General features: G+C 39.0%; 1 protein-coding gene across 1 annotated transcript in view; it reads left to right on the top strand.

The window, feature by feature from the left end:
* Positions 1-20,649, top strand: part of LOC118849943 (ATP-dependent translocase ABCB1-like) — a 319,035-nt gene that overhangs the window by 285,653 nt on the left and 12,733 nt on the right. Inside the window, exons 20-25 of the mRNA XM_036759053.1 lie at positions 6,070-6,147; positions 8,717-8,800; positions 11,351-11,554; positions 16,741-16,841; positions 17,936-18,076; positions 20,400-20,556. Coding sequence (XP_036614948.1) covers positions 6,070-6,147; positions 8,717-8,800; positions 11,351-11,554; positions 16,741-16,841; positions 17,936-18,076; positions 20,400-20,556 — 765 coding nt within the window. The remainder of the gene's footprint in view (positions 1-6,069; positions 6,148-8,716; positions 8,801-11,350; positions 11,555-16,740; positions 16,842-17,935; positions 18,077-20,399; positions 20,557-20,649) is intronic.

A 20,649-nucleotide genomic window follows, 5' to 3' on the forward strand; every position in this document is an offset into this window, starting at 1 on the left:
AGATTTGAGAACTCAGGAAGATGAGTCTTCTCTCCTGGCCTGGAGCTCTATCTACTGTGACACCTTGTCTCCTCTCTGTATGTGTGTACATGCATACATACATACATTCACACAAACATACTTACATAGATGAAGTAAACAGTTGAATAGCTAGCTATTTCTTACTAGTCTATTACTGAAAAGCAATGAAGGACAAAATATTGACCTTAGCTCCTCCAGCTTAAAACTTAGATTTTCTTTGTTAAGCCAGATTAACTAAACAGCAGATACTGTCTTTAAAGCTTTTTTTTTTTTGCTTATTTTAGACAGGAGGAAAACAGATTGAATCAGAGGGTGCTACAGATGAAGAGACAGATGAAATGAGTGCCTCAGAATCAGCTACACAAGGTTTTGGATCCAGAAGCCTAAGAAGGCGATCAACTCGCTCAAGTATCAAGAAGCAACAGGGATCAGAGAAAAAAGGTGCTGGAGAGGAGGAAACGCTTGTAAGTCTCTTGGTATTTTTCTGCTCATATGGCTGGGGATGTTTTCCCAAGGTGTGCAAGCAAGATCAGAGTTAAACTGGGGCCTAGCATCTAAAATTTAAAAGAAGCACATGGCCCACAACAGAAAGTCAATTTTCTTTGCTTACCTTCACATGTCTGTCTTTCTATTAACTGCCTACTTTTCTCCCTTGGCTTCCTGCTTTCATGACCTTTAAAGAAAAAGATGATATAGCAGCAAAAACTCAGTAGCCATTTCACTGTAATAGTTCATCCTTAATTTCCTGAGTGTGACACCATCTTTGCATCTCAGCAGACTGTTCTTGGCTTGCAATGGACAAAAATAATTCTTTATTTAAAAATGCACGTCTCTCTCCTCTTTCCTGAGTTGGTGTGGAAAAGTAAATATACACCAGAGACAGCTGATATTTCCCTATTTTTTGTTACAAGAATAAAATGTATCACTAAATAGCAGATAAATTTGGAAATGAAGGTCACATAGGGATATGTTTTATATCTATATATACATACATATATACAGTCATCTGTTCCACATCACAACTCTCACCATCATGGTTACAGTATATTGTGGGTCAGCATAACAAATTAAATGAGAATTTTGGGGGAGTTTTGCAGAAACTGCAGACAACACAGAAGAAGTTTAGAAACTCAGAAATGCATAAAATATATGTATGGTATTGTATAATAGCAATATATTTTATCTTTTCATACCATAATAATTCAGATTTCCTCTCTGGTACAAAGAGAGGGCCAAAAATTTTGGTGGAAGATTTTCCAGATTGCAGAGGCACTGGTCCCCTAACCCCCATGATGTGGAAGGGAGAACTGTATATGCATATGTTAATTAAACATTTTTAAAAATAAAACAATTCAGCACCTAAGTATCAACCTTCTGATAATGGGCCTCTTCAAACTGAGCTATATTGGTGCTTTCATGGTGGGCAAACAGCCTTCACCAGCCTTCTACTGAGAGCTTTTCCAGCCTGGCAGAACTCATGAGAGCCCATTGTCCCACTGGCATAGCACTCAGTTAAGTCATGCTAATAAGCATTCATTAAGTGCCTATGATATGCCAGGCACTGTGCTAAGTACTGGGGTTATAAGGCAACTTAGAATAACCTTCATGCCATGAGGAGTTGCTTAGAATTATTTTACAAATGAAATTTATTATTATTAAATTAATCATTGATGAAAAGTTAAAGAAATTTTAAACAATGATAGTTTGGATCAAAGTTTCTGTCTGAAACAGTCACTAATGTGAAAGCAGAAACCAGGAGAAAAGCTTTCACCCTTGCTCATCTTATCAAATTGACACTTTCCATAAAATGCACAATTTAAGTGAGTATTCTCTGGGTCACATAAGGGAAAGAACATAGTGTTCTAGGACTTGGATTCAAATTCTGCTTCTGAGACTTACAATCATCTAACCTACCTGGACTTCTATCTTCTTATCTGTAACATGGCAGGATTGGATCAGATGGTCTCCAGTGTCCTTTTCAGCTCTAAATCTATGATTCCTTATTAATTATGTGAAACTTAGCCAATAGACACATTGATGATACCTTTTAAAAATACCTTGCTTAGCTTTTTTTTAAACAAATCACTGAAACTGCTTTTTTGAAGTATAGGATGTAGAATTTAAAGTGAAAAAGAGCAAAACGTGGGTGTTTTTTTCTTTTTATCATCACCTGACATCCTATGTTTTACACATAGCTGATGTTTATTGGAGTGGAGAAGGAAAACTATGGATGCCCTGCCTTGCATACTGACATGAGAATTTACCAGTCTTTTTAGTCAAGAGAGCACAAATATTTTGAAGTGAAAACTGCACACACTAAATCGGACCTAGTGTGACATGCCTGAATGATGACTGGCAATTGTTGGAAGATTACAAAACAAATATCCTCCTGGTTGCCCAATTAGATTGATACTGGCTTGATTATTAATGATAAGCCACAATAGAGGGAAGACGCAAGCACTGGATGGTCTCTCTTTGCTGAGAGCTTTGATGAGATGAACCAGGCTGGAGAAAGTTTATTCCTCTAAGCCTTAACTGCAAGCAGATAATGAAAATTCATGCCAGAGTTTGAAAGATCTATTACTTGTCCTGATATCTTTATTTTCCAGGATGAAAATGTGCCTCCAGCTTCTTTTTTCACAGTTCTGAAGATGAATAAGACAGAGTGGCCTTATTTTGTGGTTGGCACTATTTGTGCTATTATCAATGGAGCTCTACAGCCATCATTTGCTATAATATTTTCCAGGATTATTGGGGTAAGAGCTATGAGTGGCAGGACATATTCCAATGACTACAGGATTTTGAGCCTTGCTTTATGTAATCTGGTAAACACTTTGTGTTGTAATTAAGGATTGGCTTTTAAAAAGTCACACCTTTAAACGAACTTAACCAAAATTCACCCCTGGGGATATAAAGAAAAAAAGAGATTTAATGTGTTTCTAGTTCCAGGAGTGAGGGAATAAAGCCAGTGGAAATTGCCTTTTCTGCAAATTCCTGTTGCACTTATTCTTTGGTATCTAGTGTAGGGATATAAAATGGTAGGCTCCATCTATGCCCTTTTAGAAAGGGCAGCAAGACTCAAAATGACTCCATTAGGCTATTTATGGATCTATTTCAATATAAGCAGTAATTGGTAGGAGAAAGAGTGCTAGATTTGGATTCAGGAAATGTGGATTTGAAGTGACTCTGCACCGTGTATATTTTTCAAGCAAGTCACGACCTCTCATGACTCCAGTCCTCATCTATTAAATGAGAAGGTAGATGATTTTAGTTTCTGTTCCAAACCTAAAATCCTACAATCCTAGTTTAAAGTTGGATTTGTTCATTCACTCTTATCTATCTTATTAATGGTTGAGGTATGATGGTTGGTTAGATATGAGAGGTGAGAGGGAGCTATGAGTCAGAGATAATGCCAAAGGTTGGCACCAGGTGCCACAGACTGCAATGTAGAGTGAGAAGAACAGCATTTGAAGTTCTGGTGATATGTCCAAGTGAGATCCTTTGTGCAGGTGGAGATGTGGGTCTGGAGCTCAGAGAAGAGGCCAGATGAGCCCCCTGTCACACTCACTGCTATGTTCTTGGTATCATAGTGAAATGATCCATCTTTTGCCAAAAGAGGAAGCCCTGTGTGTGAGTTCACTGTATGTTTAAAACCCTAAACCTTGCCTTCCTTTCCTATTTGTAGAGAACTATTGTTTTCACATGATACTAATTTGCTTCACATGTGGTACTCATTCAGTCCACATAAAATGTAAATGAATTAAATTAAAAATTTTAGACAAAGGTATGAATTATAAAGTTACTAACAGAAAATTAATAAGCCTTTAAGCTAGACATCCTCAAAAAAAAATGGTTCCACTGGTATTTTAAAACCTCTCTTGGCAAAAGAATATTGGGGAACACAGAATTTTGTGCTGAGCCAGCATGGCAATTCCTACATTCCTTTGATAAAAATAAATTATTTTTTGTAGGTCTTTACACAAGTGAATTCTGATGATAAAAGACGGCGTGATAATGATTTGTTTTCACTGTTGTTTTTAGTACTTGGATTTGTTTGTTTAATTACCTATTTTCTTCAGGTATGTATCCATATTTTTCACTTATTTTCTACAAATTTGTGTACATGTTTTCTCCCTTATAGAATATAAGCTCTTAGAGGGCAGGAACCGTTTCATGTTTGTCTTCGAGCGATCAGTCAATCCACAAGCAGTTGTTAAGGTTTATGAAGGGCCAGGCCCTGGGTGCTGTGGATACAAAGACAAAAAAAAAGGATCCTTACTCCCATGAGGCTTACATTCTATTGGGGGAGATGATGTGTCCATATAGAAGGGGATGTAGAATAAATGCAAAATAAATACAAGCTACATGCAAGGTAGTTATGGAGGAGGGATACCAGTAATTAAGGAGACCATCAAAGTCTCTGTGCCTGACACACGGTAGGTGTTTAATCAATGGTTGTTGATTATCCAGTGAGGTTTAAAAGTATAACTAGAAATGCACCAACCTTGGAATCAGGAGAAACTGAGTTCAAATCCAGCCTCAGACACTTGACACATGTACTAGCTGTGTGACCTTGGGCAAGTCACTTAACCCCAGTTACCCTGCCAAAAAACAATAAAAAAAGGATAACTAGGGTTTGGTCTACTTGGGAGTGTACTCGGTTGATTTTGCTAAAAGATAGGTCAGCCTTGATAAAATGTGTACATGTTCTTCTGTCTCCTCTTTGTTTCATCTCTTTATCCCCTGACAATTCCTACTTAGCATTCTCCTTCCCCCCACCAAAAAAGTTACATAATATACATTGAGAATATAGTTTGAATAAGAGGGAACTGAACCTGGGATTTAATATCATAATTAGATATGGAATTTGGGAGGACCCTAAAATTCATTGCATTGATCCAAACAAATAAATTACATTAAACGAAATGTCAACTTTTAGCCTAGAAAAGAACCACTCAGAAGTAAGTCACATGAGACTTAAAATGAAAATTTATAAATTTTTTTTCCTAAGGCTGCCATTTACCCAAATTTTACCCAAATTACCCAATTATACTTGTGCCTTAAGGTAAAAACATCAGTAGCAACAAAAAGCCAGTAAAGAACATAGTTCTCAAGAATCTGATATTATAGCTTTCAAATGACTTGAATGAAACAGCAAACTTAAAGATGAAGTGCTGTCAGAATCTGCCCATTGTACTTTTTTCTCCAATGTAATTTCTTTTGTCTGGCCATGCTCTCTGAACATCTATAGTCATAGAGTTATCATTTAGTAATGCAATACAGTTCAACAGGATTTTGTTAAGGGCCTTCTCATTAGACAACATTGTGCTAGTGGGCAAGGCTTCAAAACCAAAATGAAAAAAAAATGGCTCCTGCCCTCAAGGGACTTCCATTGTATTGGGAAGATATAACATGTAAATAGATAAGTGTAAACATGACAATATGGGGAAAGAGAGACAGAGGGTGATGAGCACATGAGTGCCAGATACTCACTACAGGCGTGATAGAAAGAATGGAAAACCGGGCCTCTTCCTTTCCAGGAGGTAACATAGAAGTACCTGAAGCAGCTTATGTGTGTACAAAGGCAAAATAAAAAAGTGTAAGATTGTACAGTACCAACTACTAGAATTCTAAGAATTCACAGAAGGGAAAGGTCATAGGAGAGTGAAAGTAGCCAAGGAAGATTTCATCGAAACAATGGGTCTTGAGCCAGGGCCTTGAAGGCTAGCAGTGTGGAATTTAGATAAACAGAGATATCTATGGCAAAAATATGGCAAAAATGCATCCTATGAGGGGACTAGTCCAACTGGAACAGAAATCTAGACCAAGAAAAGTACTCGTCCACTAAGGTCATGTGGCAAACCAACACCAGGTGATAATCCACCCCTGCCAATAGTCTTCTATTAAAGAAAACTCTGGAAAGAGATATTTGTAAATATTGTAACATTTATAAATAAACTAATGCTTAGCACGGTGCCTGGTATATGGGAAAGGCTTCATAAATGCTTCTTCCCTTCCTTTCCCTAATGTGTTCTTTCTTCTCAACAGGGTTTCGCATTTGGCAAAGCTGGAGAGATTCTTACCAAGAGACTCCGATACAAGGCCTTTAAAGCAATGTTGAGACAGGTATTCTTTTTTAAGTCACAAATTGATAGTGATGATAAAATGAATGCCATCTGTTGCCTGGATTCTTTCCTTTTCAAGAATAATTTCACCACCATCTCATAAATTAGCCCCTGAATCAAGAGTTAAATAAATTTGATGATGGGAAAATTAGAATGTTAATGCAAACTTAAAATCTATCCACATAAGACTTTGCATTAATTCATGTTTAGGTCACTAATGCTCCTGGATGCTGGAAATACCCTTAATTTTTCATTTTCAAGGGCAGGAGAGAGGTTGGCAGGCACTACAAGGGTTTTGTTAAATCTGCAAAATGATTTTACTCTTTATGGTTTGAGATGAGTGCCACTTCACCTCAAGGGTGGAAAAAAATCTACCCTGGATCAGCACGTATAAAGATATTTTTCAGCCCTAGAATATGTCAGGCAAGAGAGATTTTCTAAGAACTTGTGAGTGAATACTGGAACAGTGATCCAGAAGGATGAATTAAATATCTATATAATTGCAGGAGTGAAGAGCATCAGATAGACCTCAGCTAGTTCTGTGACTAGCAAGATTGCCAAGAGATTGAAAGAGCTGATTCCTCCTTACCTTAGGTATCATGTAACTTAGAGCGCAAGGAGGATAATGGAGACCCAGAGGGATGATTTCTCAAGGTCACACAGGTAGTGAATTAGAAGATCCAGGATTCAAACCCAGGTTCTCACACGTAAGATCCAGGGGTCTTTGTGTTAGTCATTTAGCATTTATCAGTTACTTATTATGTGCCAAGCTTGGTAATAAGCAAGAGGGGGGTAAAAACCAATCCCTGCTCTCAAGGAACCCACAGTCTTAAAATCCCAATGGAGAGACAACATGTAAACAACTATGTGCAAACAAGATATAGTCTGAATAAAAGGGGGTGGAGGGGATCATCTCAGAGAGAAGGCACTAAAATTAAGGAGGCCTGGGAAAGGCTTCCTATAGAAGGGGGGTGGACCTTGCTGTGAAAGGAGTTTGTTTTCTTTCTCTTGAATTGGAATTCCAAGATCAGGGTTCAAATTCAGTATCTGTCAATTTTCCTGGGCAAATGGCTTCATCTTTCTGGAAAAACAAGGAGATTGAACTAAACGATCTCAAGGCCTTCCATACACCAGGTTTTGAACTTAAAATTCCCAGCTTCAGTCCTCCAAGTGGAGCATTCTTTCTATTACACCATATAAAAGACACCAGTGGTGTAACAAGCTTTGCTCCCCCTCAGGGATATAATATTTAGCTAATTTATATAAGATCTAGCTGCTCAAACTGCAGAAAACAGCTAGAATTTATATAGCCCTTTAAAGTTTGAAAGCAGTTTACACAGGTTCTCATTTGATTCTCAGAACAACTCTGAGGTAGACGATATTATTATCCTGATTTTACAAATGAGGAAACTGAATCTGGCAGTTGGTCCCTAATACTTTCATTGCAAGACTCTGTCTTTCTCCTGTGCCTCCACTTACGGGATCATAGATTTAAAGATGGAAGGAGCCTTAGAGGTTATCAGACATAACTTTCTTATTTTTTAAAATAAGTGAAGAGAGCATTGCCTTTGGAGTCAGAGGACCTGGGTTAGAATCTTAGCCCTGCCATCTGTAAAATCGGGGGGATGGACTAGATGTCCAGGTCTGTCATTGCTTTAACACTGTCAGTGCTGGCAGAGACCAGTCACCACCCATCCTCCCAGAAGAGACTATTTTCAGTATGATGTATGCCTTGAGAGTTGGCCTCTAGTTTTTCTACTTGTGAGTAATGGGAGAAGTTAAAGATCAGGACTGCCACTGTGGCATCTTGAGGCTTCATTTACGCGTAATACTCCTGCATCCAAAGCTGCTCCCCTTCTCTCTCCTTCAGTCCTAGGCAAGGACAGCCCAAGTAGAAAAGATGAATGGATGTTTTATACAGTCGCCCTTCATTGCTTTGCTTTTAAAAATATGTATTTTATTTTTAATTTATGGAATAAAACAAGCATCTCCATAACATAGTATAATAAAAAAGATGATTGCACGTGAAACTGCAAATCTACCATGCACTGCTTAGCACTCCCTCCAAATACACAACAAAGTTAACATATATGTATTTTTCCCTTTTTTTCTTCCCTCCCTCCATCTTGCCCTAGAGATGGTCTTGATTAGACACAAATAGGTTTCTATATATGTGTGTGTGTATGTGTGTGTTTCATGTATATGTATGTGTGTGTGTGGAATTATTCTATACCTCCTTCCATTTATCAGTTCTTTCTCTGGGTGCAGATAGCTTCTCTCTTCATATGTTCTTTTTAGTTAATCCGGGTATTTATAATAGTCGAAATGACTTAGTCGCTCAATGTCATTCTTAAAACAATATTGCTGTTACTGTATACAATGTTCTCTTGGTTCTGCTCATTTCACTCTTCATTATTTCACATAGTGGTATTCATTGCCTTTCTTTGAGCCCGTCCTGTTCTCAGGGAAAGGAAACAGGGATAAAGAGAAGATAATTTAACAAAGGGGGAAAATGGACATAGTATGCAATATTCTGTACCCACAAGTGAAAAATTTGTTTTGTGCTGCAGGATGTAAGCTGGTTTGATGACCCTAAAAACAGCACCGGTGCTCTGACTACAAGACTTGCTACTGATGCCTCCCAAGTCAAGGGGGTAAGTACCAGGCTTCCTTTTGGCTTTCTTCCTGGCATTCTTTGAGTTTGAAATTGATATTCTTCTAATGTGCATTTTCATCACTCTTAAAGAGATTGTATAAAAATATAAAGTACCTATCCAGGGGTGGGGAACCTGCAGGCTCAAGGCTACATGTGGCCTTTCAGGTTCTTGGGTGAAGCCTTTTGACTGAGTCCAAGTTTTACAGAACAAGTCCTTTTATTGAGGGGATTTGTTCTGTGAAGTTTGGATTCAGTCAAAGGGCTGCACTTGAAGACCTAGAGGGCCACATGTGGCCTCAAGGCTGCAGATTCCCCATCCTGATACTCTATGATATCTAAAGAAGCTGTAAGTTTTCTTGAATGGCCTTTTATCTTTGGTAAATTCTGGAGACTACCAATCAAGTAAGCTTTTATTAAGCGCCTACTATGTACAAGGCACGGACATGGGGCTTCAAACGTGAAAAAGATTCTCTGCCCTCTGCTAGATGGTGCGGTAGATAGAGCACTGGCCATGGAGTCAGGAAGACCTGAATTCAAATGTGACCTCAGATACTTACTTAGCTATATGACCCTGATCAAGTCACTTAACTTTTCTTTATCCCAGTTTCCTCAACCGTGGAATGAGAATAACCACAGCACCTATCTTTCTAGGTTGAGTCAATATTCTTAAAAGCCCTTTACACAGAGCCTGGCACATAGTAGGCACTACATTGGTGTTTGTTCCTTGCCCTCAGGGAGCTTATCCATCATGCCTTTGGGTAACTTTCAGAATTTATCTGATTTGATCATTGAAGTGGTTAGAGGACAAGGATCAAATATGTGCTTGAACAAGTTACAGGAATGTGGACCTTGGAGGTCATGGTTTTACAAAGGAAGAAACAGAAGCCAGGCAGATTCAGTGATTTGCCCAAGGTGACACATCTATTTACTAGATGGCACAATGCATAGAGCACTGGGCCTGCAGACAGGAAGACCTGAGTTCAAAATGTGCCTTAGACACTGACTAGCTGTATGACCCTGGTCAAGTCACTAATCTACTGTTTGCTTCAGTTTCCTCAACTGTTTTTTGTTTTGTTTTTTGGAGGGGGGAAGGCAGGGCAATTGGGGTTCAGTGACTTGCCCAAGGTCACACAATCTAAGGGACAGATTTGACTCGGGTCCTCCTTACTCCAGGGAGCCACCTCACTGTCCCTAGTTTCCTCAACTGTAAAATGAAGATAATAATAGCATCTACCTCAAAGGGTTGTTGTGCAGATTAAATGTGATAATATTTATAAAGAGCACTTAATACAGTGCTGTTTCAACAATCCGGCTAGCAGTTTCTGTGGGGGGTGTAAGATCCACCAACAACCAGCACCCAGAAAGCTGCCAACACTCTGCAAAAGTACAGGTTCTTTTGATCTGCTTTAGTAAGGAAAGCAACGTGAAGGGGTTGACAAGCTTACTTTAATTCAGCATACAAATATCATTCACTTAGCTCAGGGGAAAAGACCAGCACCCTGAACTCCAGAGCAAAATACAAAGTACAAACATGGACAGACAGACCCTGTCTGATTCAAATCCTGATACATAGTTACCAGAGTTTAACAAAGTCCCAACATCCGGGTTACCAGCTGGAGGGCTCTTAGCTACAGTTGCCCAGAGTCTCTGCATCAGCGCACCAGCACGAGTGAGAGCCCTAAACAAATTACAAACATCAACAGAAGACAGACCAAATACAGATTCATAGTTACCAACATCTAGGTTCAGCCCGGGAGCTCATAACGAGGGCTGGCCCAGAGTCACTCGCACCACCGCTGCTGTGGGCAAGAGCTCCAAAAAGAGGAAGCCAACCCCTGGTTTTATATCTTTTTCAGGATCAGGGGTGAGTCACACATGAGACTCACCCACCTGACCCAGAATCCTTACAAAGAGGCAACTTAAACCCACGCGGTCTAAAAGCCTGTGCTGTCCCAGACATGTCACTCAAACTCATGTGTAAACTAGGCCCTGCCCTGAGGCAAAGAGGCACCAAGGACACCCAAATCTAATCAAGGAAACAAAAGCCAAACTCTTGAAGGGCACTTGGTTGAACTAAGTGCTAAGAGCCCTTTTGCTTACCAACACAAGTGCCCAACACATGATAAATGCTATTTAAATATTGATTATTATTCTTAATTATTACCTGATGTAACAGTGGTAAAGTGAGGGAGTTATAGCCATAAAGACCCGAGTTCAAATTCTGCCTCAGTCACTTACTAGCTGTATGACCCTGGGCAAGTCGCTCAAGCTTATGTCTCTGTCTGTAAAGTGGGGATAGTAATGGCGTCTGACTCACTTGGCTGTTGCAAGGACTGAATGAATTAACATTTGTAAAGCCCTTTACAAACCTCGACATGCCATATAAATGCTAGCTATTTCTATTATTTCACCAACAAGATATTCAGTTGGGGAGTTTGTGATTAGATTCTTTTATTTTGTTCTTTTACTGAGTTATCTTTTTATTTTATTCTTTTGTTCAGTTAAAGGTAAGCATATTGCATTTTTTAATTGCTGTTATGTTTTCTAGGCCACCGGTGCTAGACTGGCTGTTATTACCCAGAATGTAGCCAATCTTGGGACTGGAATCATCATCGCATTTGTCTATGGCTGGCAGTTAACACTCTTGGTCTTAGCCATCGTACCCATCATGGCAATTGCGGGAATTATTCAAATGAAAATGTTGGCCGGACATGCCCAGAAAGATAAGGAAGAATTAGAGGGTGCTGGAAAGGTCAGTCCAACTCATAGGCTCTGATTATTTATCCCTTGAAGTAACGGTCATTCCTCAGAGTGACCAGATTGTCTGCTTGTTCAATAGATTTGGGAACTGAAGCCAAGAAGGAAAGCCTCTCACTTACCTTCAGTTGGGTTGAAGACAAAGTTCAGGGCTTCCTGGTCTTTTGCTTTCCATCTACTATAGTTTTTCTCATTTAAAAAAATAATGTTTAATATAAATAAATTAACATCATGTAACCCAGAAAACATTTAAACTCATAACTATTTATGGTGAAAAATATGCTTAAGTATGCAATAAATAAGAATTTATCGATAAATCCCCCTAAAGCTCCTTCCAAGTTATAGTTCACATGTCAGGAAAATACATTCTTTACATGATTTTAGTTTCTTAATGTATGTACTATTCTCAGTATGTTTTATTTTGCTTTGAAAAAATTTAAATGAGTTTTTATATATCTCCCCTTCTTCATACTTGTTTTTCTTAATGACAATCTTATATTCCAGGGCATTAATGTACCACTTTTCACCCAAACCCAAGCTGTGTGGCACTTAGGTTGTTTCCAGTTTGTCATTATTACAAATAATAATTATAAATGTTGTTTAAAGATTTTGTTAAATTGCCACCTTTGAAGTATAATTCTACATTAACAACATTAACTTTCCTTTTTATTTAGTTTCATATTTTTTTTCCATTACCAAGTGAGGTAAAGTCTCCATGTCTTTGGGTCTGCTGAAATGGAATGAAAGAAGAAACGCTGTGTAACAAATGGTTAATTAGTTGAATGGTTTCATGATAAAGCTAGGTTTATGATAGAGTCTGATCTTAATGATGTCCTTGTGATATGACTTTGATTGGGACAAATAATCCTCTAGACCAGCAGCACAGCAGTAGTGATGACCAACTGGCATTAGTGCTATGCATAGCTTCTATGAAGGTATCCTGATTTGTGGTCTGTGGCTATCCAAGAATGTTGACTGGCCCTATCTCCCAGTAATTTTTGCAGCTGTGATTCCTGTACATTAATCCGGGCTCCAAACTTTGGAACCAATTCTGGACTTTGAATGAATTTAGAGTTAATATCCTTAAATCAGTAAGTGATCTGGTCAGTTTCTGAAGGTCATCATACTTATACCAAATCAAGTCAATAAAAATTAGAGGTTACAGTATGCCAGTCATTGTGCTAAGTTGTGGGAATACAAAGAAAGGCAGAATCAATCCTTGTCTCAAGCAGTTCACAGTTTAATAGGGAAGACAACATGTAAACACTTAGGTACGAATTTTTCCAAGGAGACACACAGACGTGAAGAATAATTTGGAGATGATCTCAGAGGAAAGGTACTCATGTTAAAGGGGATGAGGAAAGGCTTCTTACCAAAGGTAGAATTTTAGCTGAGACTTGAAGGGAGCCATGGAAAGTCATGAAGGGAGAGAATTCCAGGCATGAGGGACATCCAGTGAAAGTGCATAGGGTCAAGATGGAAGGTCTTGTCACTGGAAGTCAGTTTCCCTGTATCATACAGTATCTGGAGGATAGTAAAATATAAGTAGGAAGAGGCCAGGTTATGAGGGATTTTAAAAGCCAAATAGGATTTTCTGTTTGATTCTGGAGGTTAAATAGAGGTACTAGCACTTAGTAATGGGAGTGATATGGTCAGTAAAAGGTGGAGTAAAGTGGGGAAAGCCTCAAGGCCAGGAGACCAAACACAAGCATGTTGCAGTGATCCAGGCACCAGGTTATGGTCCCTTCTCTCTGTGCCAGAGAGAAGAGGCACATGTAAGACTAACCTGTGAATAAAATACTTGTAACCAACTGCTTAATAAACTAAGTACTATACTTAGTTTTGTTTACTTGTAGGAGCAATGAGAAAAGCTAAGAATAAATTATATTGGGGGGACTCTCTGGAGGAAGCAATCCTAAGCTTTAGATCGTAGACCCAAGTAGTGAACCTGTCAAAATTGGGTGTCACTACTAGTCTTGCCATTAAGGAGAATGAGGAAAAAGGGGGTAAGGACTGATGTATTACTTAGTAGCCTTGGTTCTCACTGGCAGGGGGGCAGTTTGTAAAAGCGATGGGGAAGAGTCAGTCCACATGCCCCTGAACAGTGTCTCATCACAAGTGCCAACCCCTTTTAAAGGTCATTTTTCATAATGATTATTTTAGTGATGGAAACATTTTATCTTTTTGATCTTTTAAAAGTTGAAAAATATGTTTTTGCAACAGTTGGGGAGGGTGGGGAATGGAGAGATGTGATGAGACCGTTAATTCTATTAGAAGGTATTTGTGCCATTTCCTCTTTCCCCCACTGTGTGATGTAAAAACATTTCCATAGGAAACACTAAATGCTACTTACCATTCCTCTGGTTAGAAAATAATATCTCAGGGCACTAGTTAAGCTTTTCCTTATTTGCCTCATTCTCCTAGCAATGAATTCTTTAATCATTAAGTGATTATATGGTTTTGTTTAGTGTGACTTGTAAGTGCTCCTGCTTTTTTAGCTGTTATTTTAAAAGTAACTGACAGTTCTGTGTACAGGGTAGGCTAACTGCTGAAAGTAAGAAAACACTGAGAATGTGTTTGTTTAAAATCTTCACACTCCAGTACTTCAAAAGGAATAAGTTTAGGGAATAAGATTTGTGGGGAGAGCTAAACCAAAGATCTTTCTTTTAATCCTTGTAAGTGAAAATCTTTTCTTAAATGTAATCTTAGAGCTGATAAAATACAGACTCTGACATATAGAGCCCTTTCCAATCTGATTCTAAAGTACTCTCCTGGGCTTGTGCTGTTCACTTCTGTGAATTCTCCATTCCATCCAAACTGACCTTCTTTCTGTTCCTTACCTTACCCAAGGTCTTCTGCGTCTATTATTTTATGCCTTTGCAGTTTGTCCCCTGAGCCTGGAATATATCCCCCCACCCTACCACCCTCACCTCTGCCTTTGGGAATCCCTGGTTTTCTTCAAGCACTGAAGCTCTATCCACTGTGCATAGCTGCCTTAGACTAAGTAAGGTCTCTGACCTTAACACTTTGTTTTGTCTTTTAAAAGGAAAAAAAAAAGATTTTTTTCTTCCCCCTCTCCTCCTTAAGACCACTAGGTGGCACTGAATAGCCTGCTGGTCCTTAAGTCAAGAGGACGAATCCAAATCCAGCCTCAGATACTTACTAGCTACATGACCCGGGGCAAGTCACTGTTGGTAGCTCTATGGGCCACCATTTCTTCATCTGTGAAATGGAATTCATAATGGCACCTACCTCCCCGGATAAAATGAGATAGTATTTACAAAGTGTTTTGTAAACCTTCAAGTCCAATATAAAGGCTGCTATTATTATTCTCCCTCAAATTATCTTTTCCTCACAGACCTCAAAAATGCAAAACTACAAACTTTCCTTATGAGGGTCTTCAAATCTGCAACCTGTCACTCCTTTAAATGGTAATTCGTAACTTTAGCGGAGTCATGATGACACACTTAATTGTTAATTGAATCTCAATGTCCTGGGGTAGCAAGTTGATACACCTTTAAGAGATTTAATGAGAGGTTTTTGAGTCCAGAGGAAATCTCTTTCCCTCCCTACCAGATTATTTTTAGTTTAGAGTATCCTTGAGTGAAGCAGGAGCTCTGAAAGAATACATTAACTATCAGTGGAAAGAATAGGAATTTGGTTTACAAAATGCTTCCAGATACTGTAACTATGCTTACAGACACTATAATTTGTCTTCTGGGGATTTTTACTTTTATTATTTTGAAGGCGTCATAGTGTTGTTTAAAACAAGGCATGTGAGAAAAGACACAAGCAAATTCTCAATATAAATCGGCTGAGTAACTAATCAGTTAAAATGTGGTATTTTGCAGTGGAAAGAGCATTTGTGAGTCAGGAAACTGAATCTGGTCCCAATTCTGGCAGCCTTTGACCTAGTTGACAAGTTACCTAACCCCTTAGGGCCTCACTTTTGTTATTGGTGAAATGAGGAAATTAGACCCTTGATGACTTTTCAGACTTCTTCTGTAAAATATGTGTTCCCTGTATAGGTATGTATATGTCCACATGGGGTGCCTAAACTTACAGACAAACAGCCTGATGGGGGGAGATATGTTTTTCAACTTAAACCAACAAGCATTTATTAAGTGCTTACTACATGCCAAGGACTTTGCTAAGCTCTGGGGATCCAAGAGAGGCAAAATCAGTTCCTCCCCTCAAGAAGCTCACAGTGTGATACAAGAAAAGAACATGCAAACTACTGTGTATATACAAGATCCACACAGGGTAGGAAGTTACCTCAGAGGGAAGGTACTAGCATTAATACATCTCTGGAATTATGCCTGCCCCTCTCCAAGGAAACTGAATGCCCTGCCTTCAGGGAACAGGAAGAGGGGTTATGACGCTTACCACTATGTTTTCCTCGGAGAGGGGAAGGATTTTTAGGTTCAAAAGCCATTAGGTTATTTGGTTGCCTTCACTTAAAGGGGAAGTGGTAACCCAAGCTTATACCCATTGACTTGGCCCCTTCCCACCAAGTGCTAGTCACACAGAAGATGACCATAAAAGTGAATAGCCAGTAAAGCCAATTTTTCAAGCCACATGAGCAGAAATCAGAGAAGTTATAAGGATTACAATATACCTGAAAATACCCAACAGTCAGTGAGCTCTTTAGACAGAAGCACTATTCAACCAAAAGAAAGTCCCTGATCTCACCCAATGGGAAATTCTCTGAAGTCTCTAGGGAGGCAAATTGGAAATCAGTGACATGGTAAGGAGCTAGTTTCACTGATAGTTCTGGTCTCCTTCTCTCTAATTCCCTCTAGTCTGTCCCTAGGTATCCTGAAATCATCCATCCTCTCTTAGAGCAGGAAGGAAAAATATCAGTCTTCAGAACTCTCAATCCACCTCCATCCTTCATACATTCATACAAGAACACATGTCTGCATTCTCTCCACCAATACCTAATTATGCTCTTTTGGCAGTGAGTAGCCCAGGGTTGCCTAACTCTCACTCAGCTTGATTGGTAGTTGGAGTGTTCTTTAATTCTGTGATTCAGTGATCAAATAGGGACTAATTGTATCATCAGTATTTAAGAATCCTAACAGGTAAAGGTGGGATGAATTCTGAAGTGAATCTATGATTATAAGATGCAGATTATTTATCACATCTTCACCTTTGGCTTTCTTATGCTCTCTTGTGCAGATTGCTACTGAAGCAATAGAAAATTTCCGAACTGTTGTTTCTCTGACTCGGGAGAAAAAGTTTGAGTATATGTATCAACAGAGCTTGCTGGGACCATACAGGTACTGAATGATGGAATGGAGTGGAGGTCAGGAGGGTGACAGGGAGGAAAGCTGGATTTTCTTTCCACTACTAAGACTATTTTAAAATATTTTCTCCTATAGGACAAAGAAAAGTTGTACCTCTAGAATGGGGCGGGGGGGGGGGGCTTATTTTTGCTGCTTATAGCATCAGTGTTTTAATTAGAACTCTCTTAGAACTGACTTTGTTTAGTCCACAAAAATCAGTTCTTGTTGTGTGTATATGTATATTTTTCCTTGTAGGGCAGATCTTTATGAACTCCTGCCTTGATTGCTGTAATTAGGATGACTGGGTATCATCCCATCATAGAATTCAGGTCATGGAAACCCATTAGGTCCTCAAGAACATTAGTTCCAGTCACAACATCCTATGGTAGCACAAGTAACTCCCTGATGCTGGCCACCAATGTCATTCCTCCATCTTCTCCTCCCCACCCCACCCCCACATTGTTTTCTCTCTTGAGTATTTACACTTTCCCCTCGCCTTGAAGATTTTTCCTCCCTTCACTATCTAGTACTGCCTCCTTTCCTTGGCAATCAGCAAGCATTTTGAACTCCAACTTTGTGCCAAGGGATACAGTGTATGCAAAGGCATACAAATACAAAAAAAATGATACACTCCCTACTCTCAAGAAGATTACATTCTACTAGGGAGAAAATAAGTATGTGTACTACTATATACAGAATGAAAACAAAGATAATAAAAACAAGGTAGTTGTGGGCAGAAGAAGAGGGAGCAGATCTACCAGAGGAAGAAGTGTAGCAAGCTTCAAGAGATTCAAGTGACTTAATTTGAACTCAATTTGTGATGATTAAATAGTCCATCGCTTAGTAAGAATTAATTGAATTGTTAAAAAAAAAGACAAAACCAGTCATTTTGGTTTGCTTCTGAAAAGGACAGCTTTTCCTTTAGGATACTACAAAGAAGAATGCACAGATAGCTAATGGCCCATGCCATCACTGACCCTGTCTCATCAATGTCGGGATAGACCCTTGATTTAAAAGCACACCACTACACTAAATTTATTTGTTCCTACCTGAATGCCATGATTCATTTTTTTTTTAATTCCTTTCAGAAATTCTGTGAAAAAAGCACATATCTTTGGCTTCACTTTTAGTCTCACCCAAGCAATGATGTATTTTTCCTATGCTGCTTGTTTCCGGTTTGGTGCCTACTTGGTGGCACATGGACATATGGATTTTCAAGATGTTCTCTTGTAAGTATTTCAGTCTCTTTCTGCATTTGAGCTGTGATGTGCTCTAGAATTAAACATAAGAAATTGAGACACAATGAATTTATTTCAGTGGTGTATCTGGCATGGCTATAGGAGACAAATTCTAGGCACTTTAGATAAAATATATCAAGGTGATATTTCTTGAGACTTTCAAAGGGTCTTCATCCCTTTGGGGAATACCTGAAGATGGGTGAGAAATTCAGATGTCCTCTTTAAAGGGCTTTAATTAGGCCAATTAAACACAAGATGGGAAAAAGTTTGACAAGCAGACCTACACAAAGGTCCATAGGATAGGATCAGAAGTTGTAAAATGACCATCACAGTCATCCAAACTTCTCATGTTACCCATGAGGTCCCTGGGGCCCACTGACTTGCCCATGGTTGCACATGTAGTAAATCAATCAATAGGGTGATGTTTAACCAGTACCTACTATATGCCAGGCTCTGTGCTAGAAAGTAGGGCTGTAAACACAAAAATGAAATAATCCCTACCCTAAAGAAACTTACATTCTATTGGAAGATAACATGCCAATATATAAGCATATATAAAATTGATATTAGATATTGGGGTAGAGGTACTAGCAATGAAGAGAACAAATTGAGGGATGAAGAGGATTCTGAGAAAGCTTCATGAGAGACAGCATGGCACCATGGATAGAATGCTGGAATAGAAATGAGGAAGGCCTGGATGGCAATCCTGTTTCTGATATTCTTTGTATGACTCTGGAATAGACAGTGAGCCTTACTTCCTGCAACTGAAAAAGGATAGGGTTGGAATAGTTGGACTCTGGTCAATTCCAACTCTAGCTTTGGCAGAAATGATTTTTTTATATGTGTCCACCCAAAAGTATGCAGATTCATTTTTATAGCAATGGATAAGCCTTAAGGAAAATTAAAATTAGTTATTTTTGCCATAAAGTTTCTGATAGGATAATTTATGTATTTCTTCTCTCTGAGGAAAAGCATTGACTCAATTGAAGTTGTTGCTACTCTTCCATTTAGTTTTAAAATTGTAATTATCCAGGTACAGAATGGGAGAGACCTTGTTTGAGAGTTGTTAATATAAAAATGAGTGGGCTTTGCAGGAGGCTAATTGACTGCAAGCTCACTATGAGCCAGAAGTGTGCCTCAGCTCCTAATAAAGATAATTCAATCTTAGTCTGTATTAATGGAAATAAGTTTCCAGAACTCGGGGCTGATAATGCTCCTGTGTCCTGTACTACCTAGATCATATGTAGAATATTATGTTCAGTTCTGGGCACAACAGCTTGGGAGACATTGACAAACTCAAACATATCAATAGGAGGGCAACCAAATGGTGAGGACCACACAACCGTGTCATATGAGGACTAGTTGGACCATGAGAGATGTTTATCTTAGAGAAGGATGAGATGGGGAAAGGGAAGGGGAGTGGTAGAGGGCATAAGACATTAAAAGGGCTATAATATGGAAGAGAAGCCTTTGTTGCTCCAGAGGGCAATAGTAGAGATGATGTGTGCAAATGGAAAGGAGGCAAACTTCTCCTTAGAAGTGAGGAGGGGAAGCTGGGTGGTTCAGTGGATAGAGCATGTGCCCTAAAATCAGAAGGACCTGAGTTCCAATCTGCACTTACTAGCTGTATGACCCTGGGGAAGTTGCTTAACTCTGATTGCTTCAAAAAAAAAGCAAGATTTTTTTTGTTGTTGTTAATCTGTGTGACAACAGTCTGCCATTCACCAGGAAATGTTCACACTGGCTGGAAGTGAAAGGATACTTGTATTAGATGAAGGTTGGAAATAGTGGCTGAACTGGACTTGAAGTCAGGAAACCAGAGTTCAAATGTGGCCTCAGATACTTAGTTACTGTGTGATTCTGGGCAGGTCACTTAGTCTCTCAGCCTCCGTTTCTTCATCTGTAAACTGTGGGTAATAATATCATTTAACCTCAGAGGGTTGTTGTAAGGATCAGATGAGATAACATGTATGGTACTTTGAAAATATTACAGCTAGCTATTATTGTGGTTATAGTCATTGTCGTTATATTCCTAAGGCTGTACAATTCCTTTGTGTATAAATTAAATGATTATAGATTAAAATGATAGGTAGAGAACTTTGATACCTCTCACAGAAAGCCTCTGTATCTCCCTAAGAGTCACTCTTCTCTCCCCTCCATAGATACTGGCTGTGATGATTCTAGAATTCACAAATGGGACTTGGGCAAAGGGAGAGGTTTTGTTTTTTTAACTTTTATAATAATTAGACCTATTGTAGAAACATTAAATTGAAATCACTGTGATCATGACTTTTTAAACCTTTTTTTTTTACAGTGTGTTTTCAGCCGTTGTATTTGGTGCTATGGCAGTGGGGCAGACAAGTTCACTTGCACCAGACTATGCCAAAGCTAGAGTATCAGCATCCCACATCATCATGCTCCTGGAACGGGAACCTTTGATAGACAGCTACAGTGAGGAGGGACAGAAACTGGTCAGTTTCACCTTTGGAGGTTATCATTTGCATACTGACTCTTCCCTGGCTAGTTTGGATTGCATAGTAAAATGCCACTGCCTCCAGAACAAA

Source organism: Trichosurus vulpecula, chromosome 5, assembly GCF_011100635.1.
Source record: "Trichosurus vulpecula isolate mTriVul1 chromosome 5, mTriVul1.pri, whole genome shotgun sequence".
Taxonomy (NCBI): Eukaryota; Metazoa; Chordata; class Mammalia; order Diprotodontia; family Phalangeridae; genus Trichosurus; species Trichosurus vulpecula.